General features: G+C 48.3%; 1 protein-coding gene across 1 annotated transcript in view; it reads left to right on the top strand.

Moving 5' to 3' along the window:
* The first annotated feature begins 1,984 nt into the window (after positions 1-1,984).
* LOC106722585 overlaps positions 1,985-18,549 on the top strand; it is a 29,856-nt gene continuing 13,291 nt past the window's right edge. Inside the window, 4 exon segments of the mRNA XM_025212434.1 lie at positions 1,985-2,030; positions 14,384-14,500; positions 16,592-16,672; positions 17,247-17,855. Coding sequence (XP_025068219.1) covers positions 1,997-2,030; positions 14,384-14,500; positions 16,592-16,672; positions 17,247-17,855 — 841 coding nt within the window. The 5' untranslated portion in view covers positions 1,985-1,996.

Below are 18,549 nucleotides of genomic sequence, written 5' to 3'. Positions count from 1 at the left end.
GGCAGCGGCCAGGGGTCGGTGCCGGGCAGTGCGGTCTGGTCTGTGCCGTGTGCGCTGCCTGCTGCGGGGTGAGCGTGTGTGCAAGAGTGCGCGTGCATGAAGAGGGCACGAATGCGGGCGAGAGCGCCCGTGTGCGCACATGAGTGCGTGTGCAGGCGTGCAGAAGCATGCTGGCATGTGTGCGTGCATGAGAGTGCAAGGGGGTGTGCGTACGTGTGTAAGTGAGAGCAAGTGTGGGCATGAATAAGTTTGTGCGTGCGTGTGTGCACACGCGAGTGCTCCCACCCCCACGTGACCAGGCTCCCCCCCCTACACACACCTACATACCCCCCCCACATGCCCTTGTGCGCTCGTGTGTGTGAGATGGTGCATGCACAGGCGTGCGAGGTGTGTATGTGCGCGCGAGTGCAGGTGTTCGAGCGTGTGTGAGCACATGGATAGACATAATATACATATATTATGGATAAATACACGTACGTGATAGCTCTATATCTATCTACATGATACATAGATATGAGAAATCTCTATATCTATAGATACATCTATACGGGCTATAGGTGTATACACCATGCAGGTACACTGGGACGCACCTACAGCAGCATCCGGCTGCGCGAGGTGCCGCGAAGGGCTTTGCAGTTTGAAGAAAAGGGAATTTGAAGGCAAGAGACAAGGGGGGGGGGGCCCACCTCGCCCCCAGCACTTCTCTGGGGGTTTTGTTTTATGGGGAGAAGGACGAGACATTTCCTCCGATGGAGAGGGGTTGGCGGGGTCCGATCAGGCAGGCGCCAGGGCAGCGGGGAGCACGCCGACGCGCCCTGCGAGGTCCCCGGGCCCGCCCAACGCACCTCGGGGTTTGAGGCAGGCGCTCTGCCTCGGCGTGGGGGAGCTGGATGCGGCTCGGGGCCAAATTCCCAGCCGTTGCTGTGAGAGAACGATCTCTGGGACCGCGGGGCAGGGGAACGGAGTCGTGGCTTGCGACTGTTGTGCTTTCCTGGGTGTGATCCCGCTCCCTTGCAGCTGTCCCTCACCGTTTCCTTCTCTCGCAGGCTCGCGGTTGCGATTCGGACTGAGCTGCTGAGACCGGAGGAGCTGGGAGAGGAGTGCAGTGACGCGCCCCGTGCAGCAGAAAGGGGTGAGGGGTGCTCAGGACTCCCCACCACCTGCTTGTGGCCCTGGATGGGGACACTATGGGTCCAGGGACTGTAGCATTGTCGTTTCAGTGCATCCCGTTGAAGTGCTGCATTCTCCTTTCCAGGTTGATTTTTCTTTTTCCCCACTGAGTCCTGCACCGATCCATCCCAGGCCACTGAGAATCCACGTTCCTCCTTTCTGTCGCTGTCTTCTCGGAAGAATACAGCAGAGATGGCTGCAGCAGCCCCGACTCAGGTAGGACCTCAGCGTGTCCCTCTCTGTTGCGTGGGGGCAGCAAATCCCTCAGGATTTTAGAGCTTCCCACCTCGGTGCCGTGTGGGGAGCAAAGGGAGACGCCCAACACTGGCTTGCAAGGCTGCGGCGTTTCCTGTGGAGGTGCCTGCTGGTGAAGCATCGATTCCCAGGTCGCCCCTCCCAGGCAGGAGGTTCTGCTAGGAAAACCGCTTCCCCAGGTGAGCTGCAGGCCCCTTGCACTACAGAGTCTGTGTGCTTCCAAGGGTAGATACAACCTATACCAGTGGAGGGAACAGCTGCAGCACTTCCCCAGATGGTCTGGACCCCAAGCAAACACTCCTCTGTTGCAGAGCTTTGCAGGAGCAGTGGTGTCAGCTGAGAGACGGGAAGTTCCACATCCAAACCCAGCACAGCCCAGCTGCCCGTCTTTGTAGCGCAGCAAAAGGATTGCAGCTGTGGGGTCTGGTTGAGGTTGGAGCAGGAGGGGCTGACTGGGTAATTTTTGTGTCTGCAGCAGCACTGGGAGGCCTTTGAGGACGTGGCAGTGTATTTCACCCGGAAGGAGTGGGAGCTGCTGGGAGATGGAGACAAGGTGCTTTACCGGGACCAGATGCTGAGGAATTACCACACCCTTGTTTCCCTGGGTAAAGTTGTTTTGCTTTCACATAGTTATGTGAGCAGAGAAATGTCATCTTCCTCTTTTTCCTTTACAGTCTTTTCCCCTCATGACGATTACGTTCTGTCACTGATCAGGCCTGCGTTCTGCTTGGCATTTCCATATCCTCCTTTATTTCATCCACTGCCCTTCTCTTGGGTCTTCCTCTCGGTCCAACTCCTGCTGCTTCTATATTCAGCGATTATTTTGCAAGCCAATTTCCCTCTGCCCTCCCAGCCTGCCCCTGCCACCTCCAGCCCCTTGTTCATAAATATTCACCAAGTACCCTAACTTTGGGAAGTGGTCTTACATCCTCTCTTTCTTATTGTATCTTGTCCCGACATTTAACTGTCCTAGCCTTTATGTTTCGGTGGCATCTAATCGACTTGATTCTCTTTGGTTACTACTCTGCATAAGTCCATGAAGGTCCCACCAGCATCTGCTTTAGCACCTGGCTCTTCCATTTCCTCCAATCATCCTCTGGAGACATTGTTGTGCACAGCAGAACTCAAGTGCTTCGAACCATTTGCTCTAAGTTTCTGCCAGTTCGCTTTTCTAACCTCTCCATTTCCACAGAGATGTGTCTTTTGCTGTCTTTGCTGTATTTACTTTAAGACCTGTTCTCTAAAGCTCACTCTGCCTTGTTGATAAAGTTTTCTTGCCCTTCTAAAATCTCTCTGGAGTTTGGGAGGTTGCTTACAAACATCATATAATCCACAGTGCAGAGGATCCAAGTGTTTTTGCATTGAGACCGATCACTGTGGTGAAGAGAAGTGGGCTGAATGCAGAGCCCCGATGGGCGAAATGATTTCCAAGGGAAGTTCATTACAGGTCTTAGTTCTGACTAGCATGGAGGCTTGATGCACATGTATTTCACTTAATCATCGAAATCATAGAATATTAGGCCTGGAAGGGACCTCGGGAGGTCATCGTTTTCACCCCTGCTCAAAGCAGGACCACCCCTAACTAGATCGTCCCAGCCAAGGCTTTGTCGAATCAGGTCTTAAATACCTCCAAGGATGGAGATGCCACCACCTCTCTGGGTAACCTGCTCCAGGGTTTTACTACCTTCCTGGTGAGAAAATTCTTCCTAATATCTAACCTAAACTTCTCTTGCTGTAACTGGAGCCCATTGCTCCTTGTTCTCTCATTTTTCACTGCTGAGAGCTGTCCAGCTCCATCCTCTTTTGAACCCCCCTTCAGGGAGTTGAAGGCTGCTATTCAATCCCCTCAGTCTCCTCTTCTCTAGAATAAACAAGTCTAGTTCCCTAAACTTGCCCTTGCAAGTCACGTCCCCCAGCCCCCTCACCATTTTCATTACCCTTTGCTGGACTCTCTCCAATTTGTCCACATCCTTTCTGTAAGGTGGGGCAGAACTGAACACAGGACTCCAGATGTGACCTCACCAGTGCCAAGTAGAGGGAAATAATCACTTCCCTTGACCAGCTAGCAACACTCCTACCAATGCAGCCCAGTATGCCATTAGCCTTCTTGGCATCAAGGGCACACTATTAGCCCTTGATTACTGTTGGTAATCAGATGTACTTTGCTGTTGCTTTCTTCTTCCAGCTTCACTGAAGTTTTTCCCTTGAGACCTGCTCAAATGCTTTTTGTAGATCTACAAAGTTTATATCTAGTAGTTTATTCTTCTCTTTATTTTTTGTAAAAAAAGTAATCTTGGTTTTTTCTAAAACCAAACTGACCATTGCTGATTTTTGCAGGCTTCTTAGGTCTAGCTTCAATATTTTTTATTTTAACTTTTTTCCCCTCTTTTTTTAAACTTTTTATTCAGGGAAAAATATAAACAAAATGCAAACATGAATAATACACAGGGGTTGCCTAAGGCTGGAGTTACTACATATTTGTAGAGGAAATAATGTACAGCAATTCTTTTAACTTATCATGTGTAGGGCCCTGAGAAAACCACAATTTTGTGCTGCCCGTTGCAGGCTGGGCTCTGCACCTGCCACCAGCTCCCAGAGCTGGCTCCCGGGGCAGCAGCAGCAGAACACAGAGCCCAGGCTGCAGCGGGCAACCCGCCTCTGCCCCACGCACAGATCTGGGGGGGCACATGCCCCTGGGCTTCTCCCGAGGTGCATGCAGTGGCGGGAGCCCCCTGGCACCCCTGGACAAGCCACCTGGGCTCCGAACATCCCATGACCCGCTCCAGGGCTTCACTCACCCCAGCCTCTGCCCTGCTTCCTCCCTCCCTGTGGGGCCTCAGTCTGTCCCCCCTACACCTCCTTCCTCCCCTCCACTTCCTCCCCTCCACATATTTACCTGCAGGGCACTGCACTCCACGCTGCCCAGCTGTGCTCCTGGCCAGAAGACACATTATATTTGCTGATAGCCAATAATGTTAATTTTCCTTTTATCTGTGCTGATCCGATATGTGACTGATATATCGGTGCACCTCTAGGAGGAACTCCCATAAAGCTAAGATCATTTTGGTTATGGATCGTGTAAGGCAGTACACTGAAGGTACCTTACAGGCAGATGGTGGCAAAATTGTTTGGTTCATCTTGCAATGTGACCCGAGATGTGGCAAGGAAAAAGAGCATTGAAAGGCTGCTTCGGGGGCTGAAGGACAGAGCAAGAGACAAGACAACTATGTCCCCGATATTTAAGATAGCCACTGAAAACAGTGTGATAAGAAGAGGGGCTCCATCTGCACCAGTTGTGGTGCTTCGCCACAAACATCCCTTTGCAGAAAATCGACAGCTCTAAATTAAGGGAGTTCCTGAAGACAAATATGCCAAATGGTGGATGTTTTCCATGTGTGAACAAGCTTCGCCAAAATGATCTACCAGCCATGATTGCTTCGCATGTAGAGTCTACAAAGGCTGCACTGGCAGAATATGAATCCATCTTGATTTATTCTTGCAGTAGATGAAGCCACAGATCCTCAAGATAACTGTCCTGCACGTTTTACCTGGTAGCTGGACAGACTGTGACCTGCCTGTTTTCCAAGCAGAGCCAGTTCACCTCACATCTGTCCATTTTTCTACAAAAGCGCAAGCTGCAGTGAAGGTTTTTGTAAACTATGGCTTAGACTGCAGCACGATCTCAGCATTTCTGTCTGACAGTGTCAGGTCTATGTGCAAAGCTTTCTCCGACGTGCTCCAAGGAATGCAACCCAATGCAATCCTGTCTTTAGCAAGTGACATCTGGTGCACGCAGTTTTCTAATGTGGATAGCCTGGTTTTCTCCTTTAAAAAATCCTTTAAACATTGTCTGGGCTGTAAGCTCTGGTACAGGGAGTCTGTCACCAATCAATGTGGGGATCTACAGGTGATGCTGCTACTTCAACCAGAGCCAGTGCTTACAAGGTAAAATGAATGGTTTCATGTGGTTCATTACCATGTCAGGAATATGAGGTGCTACTGGCAACTTGTGAGTAGGGAGTTGGAAATCACACGTGACTTGCAGTACTTGCTTAAACTCATCTCTTAAGAGGGGCGATGTTGAAGATCAAGCGACATTTGTGGCTGAAATGCAATCCAGAGCTTCTAACGTGGTTTGAAGGCCGGCAGGCTGTGATCCACCATGCTCACAACAAGCTGATGGATTTGATAAGTTGAGTCAAAGACATGGCATCACAACAGATTGCAAACTGTCCAGGTGAAAACCAGCAGAGACAAGAACTCTTCTTGGCAAAAACTGCAAAGTTGAATCGTACTACAAGTACAGTCCGTCACATCCGCTATGGTTTAAACAACCGACTGCCTCCTCTTTTAGTGCTGTTCACATTTTGGACCCCAACGGGATGCCTGTTCTGAGTTGTGACCCTCAGCTAGTGAAATCAATCCCTCGATGGGGTAAAAATCAGAAGATTTTCAAACTTCGTCTTTTGGGTGTGAAAGATTTATTTTAGCTGCACTGTTAATCCCTTCTTCCCATCACTAATAATATTGGAGACATTTCTATCCAAGTCCTTTGTTCATGACGAATGGATTTTTAGCCAATGTACCAATTCTTCTCTCATCCTGTCTTCTGTTATGTTCAGTTCAGTCTGTCGCTTAATGCTGCTTCTCTTATTACTCTCCTTTTTACAGCGTTTGTCTTTTTTTTCCATAAACAACTTGATCAAAATTGGTTTTTTCTATTTATTGAAGCCCTCTCTTTTCTTCAGTAGCTCAGTAAAGCTCAATATTTCACCACCAGGTTTCCCATTGGTTTTCTTTACTTGACTTGGTACCACCTAATCCTAATGCATTTTCAGAGGTCATAAGTACAACCTCTTGCCCTGTATTCCAAAACGGTTTCTGCCTCAAGCTCTTTATTGTTATAACAAGGCTGTAATTTGATTTTATTATGAAGCCTTTTGCTTCCAGCTTTGAAAAAACCCTTTCACCATTTCATCTTTTCCCCTAGTATTCCCATGCTGTATTATTTCTTTGGGAAAGCCTGAAGTCAGGAAGTAGGGAACTGTATTGGCCCTCTTTATTCTCATAAGATATTAACCTTCCACATCAGTACTATAAGGTTGCAGCTTGTGTCAAACTCTTATCTGACCTGTCAGACTTTAATGATGACATCAGACTTAAATGTAGGCAGAGCTAAAGTGATAAATAATTAGTAGCCTATAATTTGATAACATTACCATGATAACGATTTGTAGACTTTTTTAAATGATGGTTGCAGTATTAAAGTAATAAACTCCTTTTGGGGATTTCCCAGCTCTCGAGAGCATCTCCATTTTTGTAAGAAAAGGTAGTTGACTGATTTTTCTTATGAGTTTTCATACATCCCCAACAGCTTATTAAGACAGATTCTAGTAGCGTTTCTATAGGAAAATCTATCGCAGCCCAGCACAAGGTTATAAAATGTGTGCACGCAACTTTAGGTCTCTTTTTTTCACACACACATCTGTTTTGGATTTGTGATCAGTTGTGTTTTATGCCCAGATCCCGGATCTCAGAGAAGCCAGAGGGAGTTGTATAGTCTTTCTTCCTTGTTCTTCAGTTTTAACGTAGAGGCTCGGTGTTTCAGTGTAGTGCGTTTTGTGGTTGTTGTACCCCACTCTTGTCTAGTGCTGTAAGGTTAGAGTTTTCTACAATGTATGTCTTTTCAGGCTTTGGATTTTGATTCACAGTCCCTGAAACACGTGTTTTGGGCTTGTGAAAGGTCGTGTTTCTACTGGATCTGTGCAGGGCGAGGGTGGGCTGCTGCTGTGGGCTGGGGCCAGGGTGGGGCTGGGCTCCTCCTGGCAGGGGGCTGCGCTGGGCTGTGCTTGGGACGGGCGGTGGTGGCGATGCTGGGTGGGGGGCTACAGATTTGTGGGTTCCCCCCCGCCCCCCCCCCCCTTGCCCCACTTCCCAGCACTACCGCCCCAAGCATAGCCCGGCCCAGCCCGCTGCTGGGAAGAGCCCAGTGCTGCCCCAGGCTCTAGCCACCCTCACCCCATGCACAGATCCAAGGGCACACGCTCCCTGTAGGGTGCATGTAGTGGCAGGAGCTGCCCCCCCCGTGCCCCCTGGATGAGCCGCTCATGGCTCCATCTTGCATCTCGCCCCAGCTGTGAAGCCCCTTCCCCTGCCCCACTCCCTTCCTCACCGTGGGGGCCTCGATCTGCCCCCACGCCCCTTCTGTCCCCCCCACCGCTTCCCTTGCAATAGATTTACCAGCCGGACACTGCTGTCCAAGCTGCCGGGCTGCACATTGGCAATTGGATCGGTATCGGCTGATACGGCTCGTTAAAAATCGGCTATCGGTATCAGCCTAAAAAATCTCTATCGGTGCACCCGTACCGATAGTTAAAACAGTGTATGTATTAGGTTTAATTACCAGGTCATGTATGTTTGTCAGTCTGCACTGGTAACAAAGACTTCTTTGCTGACCGTTTTGGGTTTTTTTTAAATTTATTCATGTTCTGCCATGGTGTGTTCTCTTGTTTTTACAGCATTGTAGGATAAGCAGGGTCTTTTAGCAGACTTGTAAAGCTAGACACAGACTTACCTAGACATGTGCTGATGGAGGGGAGGGTTTTAAACTACCTTGAACCACAAAATAAAAGCTCACTGGTTCGGTATCTTTTTGCTTTCCACCAGCCCTGTTTAAACTATTTAAGGACACCGAAAAAAGATACTGTTTCAAGCATTATGCCAATTGCTGAATTTAAATAAAGCAAGTGTTCATAATGACTATTTCATAATGTTGTTCATAATGACTATTTCTTCTTCAGGTTCATCAGATATGTATAATAGTGTCTACACTTAAATATAAACTACAGTTAGTAAAAACACATAATCAGAAAGTTAAGAATACAAACACACATTTGTTAAAAAAAACCCGAAGCCTGCCTGGATATGTAATGCTATCCCTAAAAAAAATAATTAGAGTTTTAAAATAAAACGTGTCTTATAACATTATTTAACTTTAGCCTCCCATCTTGGTTAAATTAGATTTAACTAGGAAAAAAGTAAATTAGTCACTTAGGACTGGCAAAAGACACTGTAATAGGGTGGTCTACCCTTTTTAAGAGGCAACCATCAGCTCTGTTGAGAGACCCCAGTTGTCGGGGATTTGGATAATGAGGGAGTGCCCCGCTGGCCCTGGGGATAGAGCAGAAACGCAAGAAATGGTGAGCGAACAGTTTACAAGCAGGAGGCAAGCTGTGCTGGGGCCAGAGCCAAAGGACTCCCCTCTTAGTGCCGGGAACAGAAGGGTTTTATTTTACTTGTCCATTTGTTTGCTGCTCGAAGACTATTTTATTGGCAAAGGACGGGCTGCACAACTCATGCAGAACCCAGCAGTCTAGTCAACCGGCTTACAGTGACACATGCCAGCCTCATTTTTATAACACCCCCTACTGTCAGATTATCCTAATGATTATTTCAACTGCCCAGTCATTTTTGCCTTTGTTCATAGATTTTTAGGGTTGGAAGGGACCCATTCGATCATCGAGTCCGACCCCCTGCTCTGGGCAGGAAAGAACGCTGGGGTCAAGTGACCCCAGCCAGGTGCTTATCTAACCACCTCTTGAACACTTCCAAGGTAGGGCAAAGCACCACCTCCCTTGGAAGTCCAGTACATATTTTGGCAACCCTCACCGTTCCTCCCCCTCCCTCAATGACCTGCTTTCAATTTACTCTGTAGGAGCTGGAAGAACAGCTTACAGCTATTAAAAAAAAGTTAATAATGAAAGCCGCCTTTGTCTTCCCATGTTGCTACATCTAGGCCGAAGCACTGGTTTCACTGAATGTCTTGAAAATATACTATGTATTAATGAAGAATTTCCCTCGTACATCCCAGTAGCACCAGCTAGATAAACCTGTTTATCTAGTTCTCAAATTAAATTTGACCAAGGGATGCTTTCTAAATTCCTTTTTAAATGACAACCAACCCCTAGCTAGGCAGTGTTAAATTGGCTGCATACCTAAAAACAGAACCATTCGTTCAGGGTTGCCAACCCAGGAACAATATGCACACTTTTTACTGACAACCCTTCTTTTTACTGACACAAGTTTTACATAATGTAAATGTAATGTAAATGTAAATGTAACCCTTCTGCCAGGCCCTGGACAAGGGCAGGGTTCAAATACAAGGATTTAACACCAGCCACAGGAGGGAAAACATGATTGCCAATAATAAGTTTGCAGATTATCAGTTGAAAAAAGGAGTCTTAATTTGGCAACTCTGTTTGATTGCAGCAATGGCTGTATATTGTGCTGCCTCCCCCAGGGGTCCCCTACTCATCCTTACACCTTGAGGTTCACCCCTGCCAGCCCTGCCCCCCTTTCCCAACATGGACCCCAGAATAATTGTCTGCCTACCTAATGATCTTAAGCAGGCAATTTCCTCATCTGCTTCCCAGTCTCGGGGTGCTTGATTCCTATATCCCATGTTGGAGCAGAAAAATCCTGGATTCTGTTCCAGATGCGTGTTACAAGAGTATCTCTTTTGTCAGCAAATTTCAAGCAAGATAAATTCAGTCAAAACTAACATTACTTAAAAAAATCGGGCATGTGCACATGTGCGTGTATGCACACACATGCACATGCACACGCTGTTACCACTTCCGCCACTCCTCACCTCACTTAGATTTTTACTTCCTAGGTTCATAATGGACTTGGTGACAATGGTTTCAGAGCTTCATTTTTCTTCTGATGCCTCTAATCCTGCTCTAGGAGCTGGGACCTTGCTCTTATACTTGGATTCTGATGTGTCCAGCTATGGCTGGGCCAGAGGACTGTTGCCCTCAATGACTTCCCCTCCTTCCTTGTGCTGTCACTAAGGTAGTTCTTTCTCAACAAGGGGTGATGGACAAATGCTGCTAAGGAAAAACTTGTGGGCATCTTGATTTGTTTCACCTGATTTCACAAAATGGTGCTTTCAAACAGGGATCCATTCATAACTTATGGGTTGGCAGGCTGGAACTGCCAACCAGAAGATGGGAGAGCACTGCAGGCTTCATGACCACAAGTCCAGCCTCTGCATCTGGAGTACCACAGGAGGCTAGGGCATGGACCCTGGATGGGTTCTCAAATCTGATTTGCTGTGGTGGAGGTGAGAACCCAGTCTGGCTGTACCCAAAAAGTGTTCTCAGTCCTGATAAGATGGCTCTGACTGCATGGGAAATGCACAAAAGAATGTTATTTAATGCAATATTGCAGCCATCAGTTTAAAATAACTCCTATAAAACTGTGGCCATCTTTCTATCAAAGCACAGTTGGAGTTGTAGCTAGCAAGGGATGTGAAGGGTAACAAGAAGGGTTTCTACAAGTATGTCAGCAACAGGAGGACGATCAGGGAAAGTGTGGGTCCCTTACTGAATGGGGGAGGCAAGCTGGTGACACATGATGCAGAAAAGGCTGAAGTGCTCAATGCCTTTTTCACCTCAGTCTTCACAGGCAAGGTCGGCTCCCAGGCTACTGCACCAGGAAGCAGTTTAGGGAAGAGGTGAGCAGCCAACAGTGGCAAAAGAACAGGTTAGGGACTATTTAGAAAAGCTGGATGTATACAAGTCCATGGGACTGAATGGGATGCACCCGAGGGTGCTGAAGGAGTTGGCTGATGTGATTGCAGAGCCACTGGATCATCTTTGAAAACTCATTGTGATCAGAAGAGGTCCAAGATGAGTGGAAAAGGGCAAACATAGTACCCATATTTAAGAAAGGGAAAAAGCTGGATCCAGGGAAATACAGACCACCTCACCTCAATCCCTGGAAAAATGGAGCAGATCCTCAAGGAATCCATTTCTTAGCACTTGGAGGAGAAGGTGATTAGGAACAGTCAGCATGGATTCACCAAGGACAAGTCATGCCTGACCAACCCGATTGTCTTCTATGACGAGATGACTGGCACTGCGGACACATGGAGAGCAGTGGATGTGATATGGATGTGAAAGCCTTTAGCATGGCTTTTGATACAGTCTCCCACAACATTCTCACAGCCAAGCTAAGGAAGTCTGGGTTGGACGAATGGTCTGTAAGGTGGATAGAAAACTGGTTGGAGCTTTGGGCTCAGCGGGTAGTAATCAATAGCTCCATGTCTAGTTGGCAACTGGTATCAAGGGGAGTGCCCCAGGGGTCGGTCTTGGAACCGGCTTTGTTCAACGTCTTCAATGAGCTGGAAGATGACACAGAGTGCACCCTCAGCAAGTCTGCAGATGGCACCAAGCTGCGGGGAGTAGTAGATACGCTAGAGGGTAGAGCTAGGATTCAGAGCGACCTAGATGAATTGGAGACTGGGCCAAAAGAAATTTCATGAGGTTCAACAAGGACAAGTGCAAAGTCCTGCGCTTAGAGCAATCCCATGCACTGGGACAGGCTAGGGGCTGAGTGGCTGGGCAGCAGCTCTGCAGAAAAGGACCTGGGAGTGACAGTGGACAAGAAACTGAATATGAACCAGCAGTGTGCCCTTGTTGCAAAGAAGGCCAACGGCATCCTGGGCTGCATTGGTAGGAGCGTCGCCAGCAGATCGAGGGAAGTGATTCTTCCCCTCTATTCAGCACCGATGAGGCCACATCCGGAGTCCTGTGTCCAGTTCCGGGTCCCCCATTACTGAAAGGATGTGGACAATTTGGAGAGTCTAGCAGAGGGCAACAAAAATGGTTCAGTGGCTGGGGGGCATGACCTGAGGGGGCGGGGGAGGCTGGGGGACATGACTTGAGAGGCTGAGGAAACTGGGTTTTATTTAGTCTGCAGAAGAGAAGACTGAGGGGAGGATATAATAGCAGCCTTCAGCTCCCTGCAGGGTGGGTCCAAAGAGGATGGAGCTGGGCTGTTCTCAGTGGTGGCAGATGACAGAGCAAGGAGCAATGGGCTCAAGTTGCAGCAAGGGAAGTTTAGGTTGGATATTAGGAAGAATTTTCTCACTAGGAGAGCAGTAAAACACTGGAACAGGCTCTCCAGAGAGGTGGTGGCATCTCCATCCTTGGAGGTTTTTAAGACGCAGTTTGACAAAGTCTTGGCTGGGAGGTTCTTGTTGGGGCTGGTCCTTCTTGGAACAGGGGGTCGGACTAGATGTGACCACCTGAGGTCCCTTCAACCCTCATTTTCTATGATTCTATCACAGTACAATGGTGAAATTATAGGCTATTAATTATGTGCTTGTCACTTTAGCTCAGCCTGCATTTAATGATGGTTCTAGATCCACCTACCTTTAATTCTGGCTTTAGCTCCTCCTCCATATAATTATAACATTGTCATTAAAGGCTGACAGGTCTGATAAGAGTTCAACAAAAGCTGGACCCCCAATACTACTCCCTTCCGTTCTTCTTCCACTTCTAGTCATTGTGAAGTCTACTCGTATTGAACTGACCCTTTTTTTTGTATGCTCATTCTTTCTCTGGAAACCTGTGTTGACCGGGTCTACACTGTGGGCTGTTGCCCACTAAAAATGTGTGTCACCCTGTCTTTTTTTTTCAATATCTATCAGTGCGATGGACTGCATCATCCATAGTGCAGTATTTACAAATCCAGCATTCATAGCCACTCCTGTTATCCTCCCCTTGGATGGAGAGAGTGCTGTTTGTAGACTTGAGGAATCATTTGGTTGCTTGATAAGAGTAGACTACAAATAGCAAGGTCAAGGAACATCAAGCAGTTTGACTAAGGGAAATGATTTAAGGAACATGCGAAATGAGAGACAGGTTACAAGGACAGGAAAAAACAGAAATGAAAGGGTTTAAGTTCACTCTCACCTGGTTGTACTTAGTTTAATTGCAAATTAACAGAACAGAACATAGAAGGCCTGCTTTTGATAGTAACATTAAGGCCACTTCATATCATTAATTGCCTAATGAAAATGCGGGTCTCTCTGTTTTTCCTTCAAAATCTAGTTCAGGTAGAGGAACCCATCTGCAGATACTAGATACCCTTGGTTTCTCAATTTAGTCTCAGTAACTCGGGTAAAGTAGGTGGCCTTAACAGACTGTCTGCTTGTTGGTGGGTTTGGTTTTTTGTTTTTAATCTTAGACTTCAGGAAATATGTAACTTTTTTTCTTTTCCCCCGGGAATTGAAGTCTTTATTTCTTTTAGATGTATAACCATCTTGTTTTATGCATAACCATTTTTCCCTTCGTTCCATAGCCTATTTGTAAATCATTTCTTTTCGTCAAAATTTAAAAAGATTTTTTTGGTTGGAATTGGAATAACAGTAGTTTGAGAAAATTCTGTAATTTACACATTATAACGTAAAGGCTTTAGTAAAGTCTTCATATAAATCCTCGTTTTGGACTACTTAATTTTGCTGGGACAAGTCTCTTGGAACTACCTTGGTCCCTCAGACTGTAGCGGGGGTCAGCATATAGTTGCCTCTACACTTATTTTAAAGTCATCCTTTTCCCTACCCTATTGATGCGAATTGCTTTTTCTCTCCCATACGAGGTTTCATTGTCATCCAGCTATCATTGGCTCTTCACTTCCAAGAGCGGTCACTCCAAACTTCATAGAGAATAACTCTATTTCCAGTTCTGTGCCCTGATAATCACACAAGTCATATCTATCTATACATGTCTATTCTCTCTCTCTTGTACTTTTGGTACTGGCAAATAAATGAGAGCTTTCTTTTTTGTCTTCCTAAAACATCACAGGTCACTGCACCTGTATTCGCCTTCTGTAGTAGTACAAGGAGTTTTATACCCTTTATATACTCGGGTGGTTGATGCTTTATAGTCCATGTGACATACTTCCACTTTACCCGGGTGACAAAAACCATCACCTTTTTGGAGGCTTCTGCTTGCAGTGGTGTCTCCTTGGTGCTATATGTCCACCGTCTCTGTTCCTTCAAGGTCCCTTAAAATGTTTGATTCCATTGGATCTGTTCCCCAAATCCCAGCTGGACACTGTATGGAGAGTAGCCAGACATAATCGCCTGTCTTTGCATTACACCACGCAGGATATCAAGGTCCCACACCAGACTTGATCTGCCGCATCCAGCGAGGGGAGGTGGAGCTCTGGGTCTGTGATGATAAGGACCCTGGAGAAAGCGCGTGGTCTAAGAACCTGTCCCCAGGTGAGTGCTGTCAATCCCCCCTGCCCCATCTCCATAGCATTGCTCAGTACCAGAATGACAGGGGGAGCTGGTACCTTGGAAATGAGCCCTGAGCTCCAGTTGAACGACTGACCTCTAAAAGCTTACCCTAATCAGTGCTAATCCAGGCTGGTGTGTGTTTAAACTCCTTGCAATTCAGTGACGTGGGCACAGGCAACTGTTCCTTTCCTCTTCCCTGAAAAAGGGGCATGAAATCCAAATTCATCCATTCAGCAATGCTTCCTATTACCTTCCTGTGGACACTGAGCCTCAGGTACCTTGGCATGGGTTTCGGTCTCAGTGGGAGGGTGGAGCAGAGACCTCAACCCCTGTTACTTGGAGGGAGGCAGTGCCCTAAGGCTGCAGTGTTGCAGGTACCTGTTAGAGGTCTGCAGGTTGTGGGTTGCAGAGCGATAAACCTACTAAAGGCAAAAGAGGAACACCTGGGCCCTCCTGGTGAGGGAAAGGCAAAGTGACCCAGAGTCTATAAGCCTGGCCTGGCTGCTGGACTGGATTCTCATGAGTGAGACCTGGACAGGGACAGATAGTTGGGGAGAGGGGTTGGTTAGAGAGAGAGCCCCACACAGGGACTGACAATTGAGGGGGCTTCAGAGGTATAGACTGCGGGAGCAGGTTGGCTGAGGCCAATTAAGGACAGAGATGCCATGTTCAGAGAAAGAGTTAGAGGACCGGGCCAGAGTGAGGTGACCCGATGAGTGGGGCACCTAAGCTCTTACTTCAGTAATCTGAATGCAGCCTCCAAAATTTCCATGAAGGCCCCTCTACACATGGAGGCAAGGGTACAATGGGATCTAATGTGCGATTCACTCAATAGTGCCTCCTGCCATACCACGCATGTGGCAGGAGGTGCGATTGTGAGAGAACTTATGGGATCCCATTGCGCCTTCTTGATGGTGCAGGCTGCACTGGCAAGGAGTAAGACCTTGTGCTCGGCAGCCCCCCACAGCTGAGGGGCTTGAAGACATGGGGGCACTTCACACACCACTGTGGCTGGGAAACAAAGATGTGGTGATTTCCCCAGACCCTGAGGTGCAGGAAAGCCTAGAGGGGAGATTTAGTTGTTGCAATATTTCATGCGCCCCAGGGGCTGCAAGATTGTAGTCACACCGTGCGGCTGCTGGGACCAGCTGGGTCCCAGCACCAGGAGGCATGCTGCGCAGACCCAGCGTCCCCAGCTGTGGGAGGCTGGGTCCTGGAAGCTGTGGGTTGCTGCTGGGACCCAGAGTCTGTAGCTGTTGGGGCTGAGTGCATGCAGCCCCAACTGGGCAAGGTGCATCCCTATGGCTGGGGGGCCATGGCTGGTGAGGGGGCCCCCAGCCACAAGAGAGACAATGCTGCGCAAGCAAGTTAAAGCTATTAGCAACTACCGATATAGTTAGAACACGTTTTTGAGGTGTAATTCATATCCGGTTGGAGCTTTTCATTACATGATAAGTACCTTTGCAGTACCTGTCTCTAGGGAATTGAGCAATGAACCAGTGAATTTAATGATGCCTTGTACGTGCAGAGGTGTCTTAAGTTTCCATCAGGATAGGGTAGGTGAGGACAGAGCAATACCTTGGGTTAAGTGGAGTGAAAAATGGGCTTGGAAGTGGCTGCTGGGGGTGCCACAGCCCGCTTTGCGGGTGGTCTCTTTCTGGGGGTCAGCTCCACCCCCAGGAAATTTGTGCAGTGGTAGGGCCAAAGCCTCACGTGACATCTCTATTCCTTACAATTCTGGTATCCTTGGGGAGCCATTGACTGGAACGTCCACCTTCAGTCAGGGACGTGATTGCTGATACTTCCCCCCTCCCAGAAGGGCATGATATTATCTCTTTGCAAGTGTTTTGGTGGTCAGGAGCTCTGACTGGACATAGACCGGGGGTTTTCCACCCATTACCTGGGTTCCAGATGCAGGTGGGCTGCTGTGCTCTGTTCTGGAGGATATAAACCCCTCCTGGTTCGCACCAGAATCTCCCGTTTTCTGCTGCATCTTGGGGGCCTTCAGTGTTACAAGCCCGGAGACCTAGAGTCCACGTGCAGTTTAACCCCAAGGTCTTTGTCATGGTGCAGATTTCTCTGATTCCTGGGACTCCTTGGCAGAGGACAGCTCTGTGGGCTCATTCCCTGGACCTGGCTCTTCAGTGCAAGCAGGTAGGAAGCAGAGCTCTGCTTCTTCCAGAATAGAAAGCTCATTTGCAGCCTAGCTCATTAGCTGCACGTTCTTCCATCCCAAAAGGTGCCCTTGAGGGATGAGAGCTGACATAGATTGGCTTTTCTGCAAAGAAGGGCCTTGATACATGGTCATTTTGGGTGGCCCCTGGACTCTTAACCCTGGATTGTCCACATACTAACACCTTCAAGTGATTTTAAACACTCATTATGAAGCTCAAACATGGGCCACTCCATGGCAGAATTATCTCTATCCAGCTCCTGTTCTGTTAAGGTGTGGATACTCCACAAAGATGATCCACCCAAGTTGGACTTTTTCAGTATCCCAGCATGCAGTGGTACCTCTCCCACCCTCCTCTTCTCTATGGACAAACTTTCCATCTCCTGAACCCTACTGCCCAGCAGGCAGCTTAGAAACCAAGCCAACTGCCTTTCCTGCCCCCCCGGGAGTGTGACCTTCCCATCCCTTGAGGATGCAGCCCCATGCAAACAGCCTGTAGAGCACATACCAGCTAGCCAGCTAATGAACGTAAACTTTTCCTCCTTCAACCTTCAGCTCTATCAGGCAGCATGAGCCAAAGGATGTCCCCCCTGGATCCCACCAAGCGGGCACCTAATTGGAGCCGTGGTGAGGTCTTGGACCTCATCGCGATATGGGGAGAAGTGAGGAGGACGGTTGCAACTGCAGCGAAGGGGACTAAAGGAAACCGGCAGAATCAGGCCATTTGTGAGAGGATTGCAGCACAGATGGTGGCACGAGGGCATCAGCGGGACTGGCTCCAGGTCAGGACCAAGATAAAGTCCCTGAAATCCCTCTATGTAAGGGGCAGGGATGCCAAGAGGGTGCCTGGGGCAGCCAAGAACACGATCCCCTTCCACAAAGAGCTTGCAGACATCCTTGAGAGGGATCACGCTGTGGCTCCTCGCTATACAGTCCAGTGCACAGCCTCGGACCAGCAAGAGGGGGACAGCGGTGAGGCAGCCTCCTCCCAGCAGCCGCCTGCTGCCCCCCAAGACAGTTGTGAGTATCTAGGGTCCTCCATGGCCCTGATCCTGAGCCCCATTGCTGAACCTGGAATGCAGGAGACCCAGGAGGTGGCCCCAGGACAGGATGGTTGCAAGTCAGAAGTCACAGAAATTGAGCATCCTGCAGGAAACCTCTCTGGTAAATTGGAGTTTGGGTGGGAGAGAGGGTGGCTGGTGTTGGACTGGTTTGTTTGGGGGCTTTGAAGGGTGCTGGATGGCAGCTTGGGGCTTTGAGATGGGGGTCTTAGCTTGGGTGTCTTGGGGACCTAGATGGGGGTGGGAATGTCTGCATGCTGGGCTATCTAGGTGCTGGGATTTCAGGCCATGCTAATTGATTGCCCCACCACACCATCCAGTGACTAGAAGGATGAAGGCATTGTTATGTGCTCAGTGCCGGAGAAATGTCAGTCGGTGGCACATCCATACGTTACATGGCCGGCCAGCCAGGCCTATTCAGCCTTTTTGAAGTTTTTAAGAACTGGCTAGACAAAGCCTTGGTGTGATGGTATAGTCAGGGATCGTCCTTCTTTGAGCAGGGGTTGGAATAGATGACATCCTGAGGTCTCTTCCAATCCCAATTTTCTATGATTCTTTGATTCTGTGGGTTAATGATTTCATTCGTGGGCCATTCCCACCCTCCCAACCAGCTATAAAGTTAGAATACATTTTCAAAGTTTGCCTTTATAGCTGGTTGCAGCTTTTTATCATGAGATAAGTGCTTTGCATGTGTAGCTGGTCTCCGGGTATTTGTACATTAAACTGGTTAGTTGCACAATGCCTGTAACCTATAGAGGCGGCCTACGTTTCCATCAGGATATGGCAGTTGAGGTCAG

This window comes from Alligator sinensis, unplaced genomic scaffold (assembly GCF_000455745.1).
Source record: "Alligator sinensis unplaced genomic scaffold, ASM45574v1 scaffold1329_1, whole genome shotgun sequence".
In the NCBI taxonomy this organism is placed as follows: Eukaryota; Metazoa; Chordata; order Crocodylia; family Alligatoridae; genus Alligator; species Alligator sinensis.
The sequence above is the reverse complement of the archived record's forward strand: the minus strand, read 5'-3'. Positions and strand labels throughout refer to the sequence as shown.